At 36.4% G+C, this 10,072-nt stretch overlaps 1 protein-coding gene across 1 annotated transcript; it reads left to right on the forward strand.

Moving 5' to 3' along the window:
• The first annotated feature begins 214 nt into the window (after window positions 1-214).
• LOC149537830 (putative beta-1,4-xylosyltransferase IRX14H) lies at window positions 215-8,990 on the forward strand. The gene is made up of 3 exons (XM_089799214.1): window positions 215-1,171; window positions 4,183-4,758; window positions 8,194-8,990. The coding sequence occupies exons 1-3, from the start codon at window positions 396-398 to the stop codon at window positions 8,444-8,446; spliced, it is 1,605 nt and encodes a 534-aa protein (XP_089655340.1). The 5' UTR covers window positions 215-395; the 3' UTR covers window positions 8,447-8,990.
• The last annotated feature ends 1,082 nt before the right edge of the window (window positions 8,991-10,072 follow it).

A 10,072-nucleotide genomic window follows, 5' to 3' on the forward strand; every position in this document is an offset into this window, starting at 1 on the left:
ATGAAATTCAGTCTCCTCCCCATATGATACGAGAGAAGTGGAACACCAACAACACTAACCACCTTTTCCATCTCAAAACAAAATCAACGGGCTTGGGAAAATCCAGATACCAACAACAGGAATATGTAGTAAAATAAAATGTTGGCAACATATTAAAAAATAAATAAAATAACTAAAGAGTGTCAAGAAGACAAGGAGGACAGTCCCCATCGTTATACGCACCGGGAAACTTAATCTCGACACTTAATGTCCGGTAAGCAGTCAGTCTGTAGGGCTCCGAGGCAAGAACACAGCCGAGGCTTCGAAATCGCTAATAAAACTCCAAATCTAATGCATATCCACTGCAGCAAATCCTTCACAGTTGGTGAATCTGCATTACCCACAAGCCCGAAACAATGAAGGCGGGCGCATTGCAGAACTGTAACAATAACAGGCGAAACAACAGCTTCAGGATCGGCCCTGAAGATTCCGTGTTCAAATCCCCGGCCGCGTTTTTTTGGTTAGTTTTACATGGCCTATGCTGCATTGTAAGCCTTGTTTTAGGCTTCAGGTTTTCCAGATTGATATTTCTGTTAATTTTTGCCGCATCAAATAGTCCAGAGGCACCCTACCATAGAGTCGGATCGAAACTCCGGGGATTCCAAAACAATCCCGACAGAGTCTCTGACCTGGAATTCAAACACCCATATGACCGCATTGGGCACCCAGTGGGTGATCCTGATTCAAACTCTAGCCCTAGTTTGAATTCAAGCACTGATTCTAATTTGCCCAGCAGCAGGGTTCATGTGGGCAGGCATGGGATCCTCATACGACCGTGGCCTCACCCAGATCCGGAGCAGGTGATGAAGGCGCACCAGCTTCTGGAGAGGGTTCAGCAGGAGCAGAGGATGATTTATGGGGTTAGGGATTGGAAGACTGTGATTGTTATAACTCCTACTTATGTGAGGACTTTTCAGAGTGTGCATTTGAATGGATTGATGCATACTCTCATGTTGGTGCCTGGAAAGCTGGTTTGGATTGTTGTAGAAGCTGGTGGGGTTTCTAATGAGACTGCTGCATTGGTAGGGAAAACAGGACTGGATGTGATTCATGTCGGATTCAATGGGAGGATGCCAGTCTCGTGGGAGGATCGACATCGAATGGAGGTTCAAATGCGAGTCCAAGGCTTGAGGTATTGCGAGAGGAAGGGTAATTAGGGCTTCTCCTTTTCGCTTTCGTTGATGATGATGATGGAGTCGATGTTTGAAATCCTTGTTTGGGATCTTTTTTTTGTTTATGCCTACACCTTGCAATTGTTTGGTTGTGCCAGTGTATGCTCTGCATATCCCCTTGCATTGTGGTTTTGTTTATTTTGGTGCCTTCCTCATCACAATCTTTTTTATTATCATGTGGTGTATTCCATGTCATTGAATTCCTTCGATATTTTTAGTGCCCGCTTTGTGGTTGTTTTCATTGTGATTCGTTTTCAAATAGTGTGCAAACATAGCTCAAACTGATAAAATTATTAAGCCTTCTATAGCTAATAGAATACTTGACTCTTTAAGAGCAACATCTTGGAAATTACCATTAGAAGCCAAAAAGTGGAAGATCAAGACTCATTGCTTAGAATCCTATCTTAAATATTGCCTTGGGGGAATAAACTTGGATGTCCTAAATGAGAACACTGGCTTACAACCTTGTTTATACACTTGCGCCATATCTAATGCTGTGTTTTATATTTGACATTGGCAACACTGGATTACATTGTACATTCAAGGGCTGCCATTATTGTTAATTTAGGGCCTTGGTTTTGTTGACTTGGCATGTACAAATGTGAGACTTCTTCTCAGTTTTGATTTGGTTAACCTTGTGATTTTGGCAATACTTTTTAACTATATGATTATAAACTTGTTGTGTAGTGTCCCTTGTGGATTTTGTTTCCTATTGATAGGGCCTTTGGTTAGAATGCTTGTGAAGTCTACCATGCTCCAACCTTGAGAATTTGTATTTTCAAGCTCCTTGAAATATATAAATTAGAATTTTCACGTGGTTTTGATTTGTTTGGCGTTGTGATTGTTGCTTTTGTGACTTCTACATCATTATAGACTTGTTTACTCTCACGTGGCATATCTAGTGTTAATTCTATGCATGACATTGATAAGGCGTCTTGTTGGTGTGCTTTTACGATCTACCTAGTTGGAAACATGAAAAGTTATGTTTCTAACTGTTGTTGGTGTGCTTTCAAGGCCTACCTAGCTGGAAACATGAAAATTTATGTTTCTAACTTTCTGTCACTCCTTCACAAACTCAGATTGGGGATTCATTCTTGGTTACGATTCAGGTGGATATAATTTTTAAAAATTGGCAAGACAAAAAATCATGCCAGTACTGTCACTTGGTATAGGGCATTCTAATTTTAAACATGTGACGACCTTTTCCAAAAGTTTAAAGGTTTTGGTTCTTGCTTCACATCAATATTGCTATCAATTGTTGTGACATCTTTATCTTCAGATTGATGCTTGAATGTAGGATTGCATAAATCTAGTATCTCAGATTCAGAACCGAGGTTCTTATACATTTTCATGTATGTGTATTTCTCTCCAGGCCTTCTTTCACAGCAACTTAGATATTGCCATTGTTATGTCCTCTTTTCAGGAATGCGCTAATTTATTGCTTTAAAATCAAGTCCATTAAAATAAGGGTGGTAAGATGGTTAGAGATACAATTTTACCACTTAAAATGACCTTTAAGGTAAACCCTGATTTAGGTCCCACAATCACCAAAAATGGACAAGTATATGCAAACTGACTATATTTCTAGTGTATTATAATCTACCTATATGGTTATGGATTCTCACAATAATTCTTACATGTGGACTTTCCTTTACAAATAGTGACTTTGTATGATGTAACTTCATGTCCATTCTACTGTGGGCCTTATTCCCTTGCGTTTGTATGATGATGCCCTTGCCCATTCCACTGGATTCTTACCTTTGTGTGATGAAGTATGGCCCATTTCTCCACAGGCCTTATTCCCTTGCCGTTGTATGATGTAGTTCATGTCCATTCCACCTCAGGATTCTTGCCTTTGTTTGTTATAGCACGACCCATTCGACTGCAAGACTTATCCCCTGCCTTTGTGATGTAGCATGGTCCATTCCACCACAGGACTCTCTTATTGTGCGGGGTATTGATACTATTTTAATTGTTGTTTTTGAGAATAATATTTTACTCTCCCAGTTGATTTCCCCTTTTTGATTTCTTCTTCAAATGGAATCTTCTCCTCCATAATATCTCCTTTGAGTGTAGGGAGTCATGCCCTTTGGTTATGAAAAGATACATGTGTCTGACAACAACTATTGCCTCTTTCACTCCTTGTTTATTCTTCATCTATCTCCCAGTAATCAAATCTGTCTTTAGTACTTTACAAATATGCACATATCCTGTTTAAGATCCGCATATCCTCTTATTTTCTAATTTCCTCTCAAGCCTTATTTCAGATCCCTCCATATGCTTCTGCTCTAAATCTGCTCTAGATCACCTCTACTCCTTTTTTCCCTCAACTCAATTTGATTGTTTTTTTCCTTTATATCTTCCCATGTGAGGTATGTCACACCCGTCATCTCTGTCTAGGTCACACCTCTTCGTCATCTCTGTCTTTTGGCAAGAGTTGTGACTATTCATAATTGACCCGTCTGTCGAAGATTATTAACCCTTCATAATTACAACCCTTTTAAAGAGTTATTAACCCTTCATAATTACAACCCTTTTAAAGAGTCACCACTCTTCATCACAACCTTTTCTCTGGTGCCTGTGTCTTATGTTGTACAACATAGAATGCATTCTAACATTCAATTTCTACAAGCCCTTTGTTGAGCTTTGACAAGATTTTATCTGTCCATTTTCTTGATTTATGTTCTTGGAAATATGTATTTCTAACATGTTTGATCCAAGTCGTTTGTTCAGAGTGTGAAATCCAAATTATTTTGCAAAAATAATGTGCATTGTAGTATATAGGATTTGTTTCAGAGCTTATTCTTTGAAAGCATCAACAGTTTATCTTAACTTCAAGTTTCATGGAGTCCTTGCATTTATTACTTCGAGAATTGGGGTTTTATGTTTAGTGTCTAGCCATAAATTAGAGATAATCACTAGAACGAGAAATTGCAGTTTTAGTCGAAACTGATCTTTGCTGTTGTTCCAGAATTGTGAGGGAGCAGAAACTGGATGGTATTGTCATGTTTGCTGATGACAGCAATACTCATACATTAGAGCTTTTTGATGAGATTCAATCTGTAAAATGGATGGGTGCACTTTCAGTCGGCATTCTTGTTCATCCTGATCACTCAGAGATATTACGCATGCAAGAATCTGAGGGAAAAAAAGTAGAAGCAGATGAAGCTGAAAAAGACAATCCACTCTTACCCATTCAGGGACCTGCCTGCAATTCTTCAGGTCATTTAGCTGGCTGGCACACATTCAATTCAATTCCATATGCTAAGCTGAGTGCCAGATTGATTGATGATAGGGCCACAGTGTTGCCAAGGAGATTAGAGTGGGCAGGTTTCGTTCTTAATTCAATATTGGTTTGGGAAGACAGTGCTAAACCATCTTGGGTTCGTGACTGGGATGACTGGACTAAAGATGGCCAGGCTCTAGAGAGTCCTTTGTCTATTTTGCAAGATGATTCCTTTGTCGAGCCACTTGGTAGATGTGGTCGCAATGTATTATTATGGTGGCTTCGTGTGGAGGCTCGTGCAGATAGTAAATTTCCTCATGGGTAAGTTCACTGCCTTCTTTACCATATTGTCCATTCTGTATGTTTTCTTGCATACATTTTTATTAGACTGCAACTTCTGTGTCATACAGCATCCAATTTATGTGTCTTTAACAAGGTGCACTGTACAATCAAATCATATGATAATGTTTCTTTAAATCCCACACAATTTTTCTCACCATTTTGTCAGGTGATTTTGGTCTTAAAATTATCTGGTTTTATAAACCTATTTTTGTTTTCCATTTCACAATTTTTCCTTTTAAGTTTTTAACCTATGCAAAATGATTAAAAGCAGCATGTTATTGGAATTTATTTTGCATTAACTTTGATTACATTTTGACTCTCTTGGATTATTACATATCAATAATTTAATTGAACATTGGATACACTGTTTGTTAAACCAATGTGGAAAATTTTGTAGATTGATTAACTAGTTTATTAGTAAATTTAGGATTAAGAAGAAATGAGAGCTAAACTAATGTCCCGAGTTTTTATTGTGTCGAGTCCCTAATAATATCAAATGTAGAAATGTAGAAAGAAGGGTTTGTAAGGGCCAAATTGTGGTTCCCATTTCAATCTACATGACAATGGGCTTTTGGTACTGACTAAAAAGGGAGAACTCTCACTCGACAAAAACTTGCCAAACCCTCAAAAAAAAACTCTGGAAAAATTCAGCCAGTTCTTTAAAAAACATGGTGGAGCGGGAACCTCAAAACAGTTTAAATTTCATTAAAAACACATTTTTTGTTTGCAAAAGATGCATCTAATGAGTTAAAATTAATGAGAACACAAAAGTAAAAAGCAGAGTTTAGATATATAAATGTAAAGTGGGTACAAAATCACATTTTCTTGCAGAATGCTGACGACGAGAAACAAAATAGTAAAATAGTTTCTATACGATGAGAAGCAAAATAGTAAAATAGTTTCTATAAAACTAGAGGTAAATACATCATTGCAGGCCAGTTTGGTTGCTGGAATATGATTTAGGATTTGGAATCTAAAATCCTTGATTTGGGATTTTGGAACTCAAATTCCATATTATGGTTTTTGGAATTTATTTTGGGACTGTTTGGTTCAAACCCAAAAATATTTAATATTCAGAATTTCTTATTCCAAGCCTATTTGGTTCAAAATACGAATATACGATTCAAAATATGAATATAAAAGTTACAGTGAGAAAGGCGATTCATATCTGCAATTTGTTCAAGGATTTGTTGTAGTGCTTCCAACTCCACACATGCCGAAAATGCCGATGTTCATTGCAAAATGAAAATTCAAGAAAAAGTTGAAAGAAAGACAATAATTTAGATATATGCGGTACTAGTGATTTTATTTAATCCAAACATATGAGTAGGTGCAACAATAGCCGAAATTTTTTCCCCAATTTTAAAAAATTGTATTCGTACAGATTTCCACAATAATCTTTCTAATTTCTTCAAGCGACACTTAATTTTTACAAAATGGCATTGAAAGGGTGCCCGAAGTAGATGCGGAGGATATCATTTCATGAAACGACTCACTCTCTCGGTTACAACTCAATTAAATTTCAAAAATATGTGCAAAAATAGGTGCTCCCAAATGGGCATCCGGATGTCAAACCCAATTAAATTTCACTTTAGTTGAAGTTCTCATTTTCAAAAAATGGGATTTAAAATGGAAATTAAGATGTGAATTCCAAATAACAAGTATTTTGAGGGGAGATGGAATTCTTGTTTTGGTGGTCAAATGGGGATACTGAATCCGCATTTCCCCAAATTCCATTTCTCATTTTGCAGACCCAAACAGTGGATTGGGAATTTTTGAGAATTCTGAATTTCAATTCCCACTCAAATCCGCGATCCAGACGGTTAGTTTCTATAAAATTAGAAGTAAATACATCATACTAAATAGTTCCTATAAAACTAGTAGTAAATATATCACAGCAAAATAGTCTCTATAAAATTATAAATAAATACATCATAGCAAAATAGTCTGAGAGTGAGTTTGAGGAATTTGGCCTGTTGGAAAGTAATGCTTGTATTGGATGTGAGCAAGTTGTTGAGCTAAGTCTGTCAGGACTCAGGGATATAGAATTGAAACAAAGTGATTTATGAGAAAATGAGTTAGAATCATTAGAAAATGAAAAAAATTACATTGCTGAAGGCATGCTGAATCCTGGAATTTGGCTAAGCCTGAAATCTTTAGAAAATACTCAAAACTAGAATCTGCATTTTAACTCCTATGAAGCTGAAACCTATCTTAAACATTCTGACAATATATATACACTTGAAAGTATAAATTTATAGTTACAAAGTTAAATACTATATTGGTATAAATCCTCCTGCCCCTGAGCTGAAAAAATGACTAAATCCTCTTGCAAATAAGAAATGAGCTTCAAAAATTAAAACTAGGGAATGCCCTTTTTATATATGTACTATGTAAAGGACTAAGATCTCGGACAACACAAGAGGTTTTCTTCTCCGTTCTTTCCTACCAGTGCCCGTTTGAATGGAGACATTTGTAACCTTATCTTTATTAACTAAGTTGCCAATTCAAATTTTGGTTCGGTTACGTGGGTACGACAATTTTCCCCCCCTTTGCAGATTTCGGTTTGTCCATATATGTATGTATTTATGTTCAAACATCAAAGTTACAAAAAGAAGAGTGATACTCAAATCCATATTTTCCAATAGAATTATAAATAAATAATTGTATTACTAATATAGTTTCAGAGTACATGCATTACAAATTGACATATATCTGAGCATGATCAACAATAATAACTATTGACTGGGTTATACAAATCTACCAACAGCAATATATTCAGATCTTCAAATAAAAATAAAATTAATCCCCAACCTTCAATGAATCGAAGTAGGTTGCTGTTCACTACTGTCATCAACTAAGGGCATTACATAGACCAATTTTAACTTGAATAATATTAGCAAGCTGTTGCACGACACTATCTAAAGCTGATACAAAGAGCATGCTGATCAACAAATCAGAAATACATACATAAACTGACTTACAATTTGGGGTACTTCCTGGGTGCCCATGTTCGTTGTGTGTTCTTTTATGAAGGACCCACAGAGAACCCATGAAGTACCCCAGAAGAACTATTACCAAAACTGTACCAGTACCAGGGCCTGGGCCTAAACAGCAGTACCCGGTAACTGAGTTTATTAATATAATATATAAGGCTTCGGCTGTTTACCGATTTAAAAAAAAAAGAAAGAAGAAATGAGTTTCAAAAATGACATTTTTTTGTTTTTAGACACTGATAGAAACACTTCTCACTGAATTTTGTTTGGCTGAGTTTTTACCAAGCAAAAGAAAACGGTGATTTTCCATCTATGATACTGATGTTTAGAAGATGACGTGCATTTGTTTTTCAATGAATTCCTTTATAGCATTTTCCATTTTTATCAGTAACCCTTTTGTATTATTGTTTGATTGCAGATGGATTATAGACCCCCCACTAGAGATTGTGGTTCCTGCAAAACGCACGCCATGGCCTGATCCACCTGTGCGCATACATGAAAGTGTACCTCCACATGAATTATCTGTACAAGGTGGAATCACCAACCAAGATCATTCTGAGAAACAGCGAAGAAAACCTTCCAAGCCAAAGAGAAATAAAAGGAAACGTGACGTCCAAATTGAAGCTCAGCAAGTCTCAGGGGTTTCAGAAAGGGATGGGACAGGCAGATGAGAGATGGATTTTGGTCGATCAGTTCTGTGTCACAGATAGTTTTGATAATAATTCCATGTTGTAAGGTAACAAAGCTGACCTGTGCTTTTGCAGGAATTCTTATATACTTCAATGCAATCCATTAGGTGGATTTTTTATCCTTTCTGGGTTTAGCATCTTGAAAATACCAACACAAGTTGAATAACGGGTTATCAAGTTAAGCTTATTACACAGGTTGATTTCCATGAACAAAGGGCTTGTAAACTATCAGGACTGGTACCTCTGAATTGGAAACTGTTATGGTGGTATGTAGCAATGGTGGTGCAAAAACTATAAATTCCTTTCGGCCTCATTTGCAGCCATCATTTCAGCAATATTGCTGGAGTACCCTTTTGAATATTTTCCAAATGTGATGTTTGTAATGGAACAACTGCATTGCGATTTGTATCTGAGTGGTGTTTCACCATATGTACCTGAGGTGCTCTTTGAAGAAACTTCAAAGTGAATTTCCTCAACTCTATTTCTGCTTATTTGTTTTTTGTATAAAAGATGAGCTTTATAGTCAGGATGCTTCACTGGACTTGGTACTTTTTTGTATAATTTTCTCACTTTATTTTCTGCTATTTTTTTCTTGTGCAATGAAGCAGCTCATAGTGAAGATGCTTCACTCAAAAGAATTGTCTTTCATTTACTCACCGTTAAGCGTTTCTATTCATCTATTTCTTGCTTAAAAAAACATAGCCTTTTTTATTGTTTCTACATCCTCCAGTTGTCAATGTTATGATTGAACAAACAGTCCCTGCAAGGGAGGAATCATTTTCAACTTCATTTGATTTGTGTTGTAAGTAGATGGATTTATTTTGAAAACCGGCCTCATATTTTGGTGGGCTTGCATCTTTTCTGAAGGCAGTTGTAATAAACCCTTCTTTTTGGATGTCCGTATTCCTCCCTGACCCATTTTGGAGTCTGGATTACATTTTACTGGTGCAATGTGAACCCATAACTTTTGTAGTGAAAAACTTTAATAGGCTAGTTTTTTAATCATATATTTCCAAATCGACTGTGCTTACCGAATTCTACATCCACCACAATACAGAGAACTTATCAATACTTAAATATTATATTATATTCTACGTATACCACTGTTGGATTTGTTTTATAAGAACAGCTATAAAAAAGGTTTAATACAAAGCAGTTGTCTTGCCCATGTGCTTTGTCAAGAAATTGATACCCAAATACTTCTTTTTAATGGAAGGGAGATGCAATTATGATCTGGCATGATAGAATTACAGGCGTACTGCAAACCGTTTTATTATTTTTATTTGGTTTTGTACTAAGTTGCATCAAATTGGAGGAGAGCTGGGCGCCTTATTACCTACGTTACGTGAAATTTTTCAGTCATGACAAATGATCAATCAATATATATTTTAAGATTTTCGATAACCTGAACCAAACTGGACGGCCACAAATAAGAAGCCCACGAGAATGCGTTTTAGCAGTGGAATCCAAAGTTTCGGTAAGTTTTCTAATCCCAGTCAATTGCTGTTAGAGAAAGATTATAACTAAATGAATTGCTCGTAGAACAGAAATTGCCACTAACACAGAAATCAACTCAATTGGTATTTATCATAACTCTTATCTACATTG

Source organism: Cupressus sempervirens, chromosome 9 (assembly GCF_028749045.1).
Source record: "Cupressus sempervirens isolate cs-2001-9-10 chromosome 9, ASM2874904v1, whole genome shotgun sequence".
In the NCBI taxonomy this organism is placed as follows: domain Eukaryota; kingdom Viridiplantae; phylum Streptophyta; class Pinopsida; order Cupressales; family Cupressaceae; genus Cupressus; species Cupressus sempervirens.

Bases quoted from the DNA above. Each gene is read 5' to 3' on its own strand.
- LOC149537830 (XM_089799214.1), top strand. From the start codon at position 396: ATGAAGGCGGGCGCATTGCAGAACTGTAACAATAACAGGCGAAACAAC. The intron at 1,172-4,182 runs GTATTGCGAGAG...CTGTTGTTCCAG, and splicing joins ATGCGAGTCCAAGGCTTGAG to AATTGTGAGGGAGCAGAAAC. The intron at 4,759-8,193 runs GTAAGTTCACTG...GTTTGATTGCAG, and splicing joins GATAGTAAATTTCCTCATGG to ATGGATTATAGACCCCCCAC.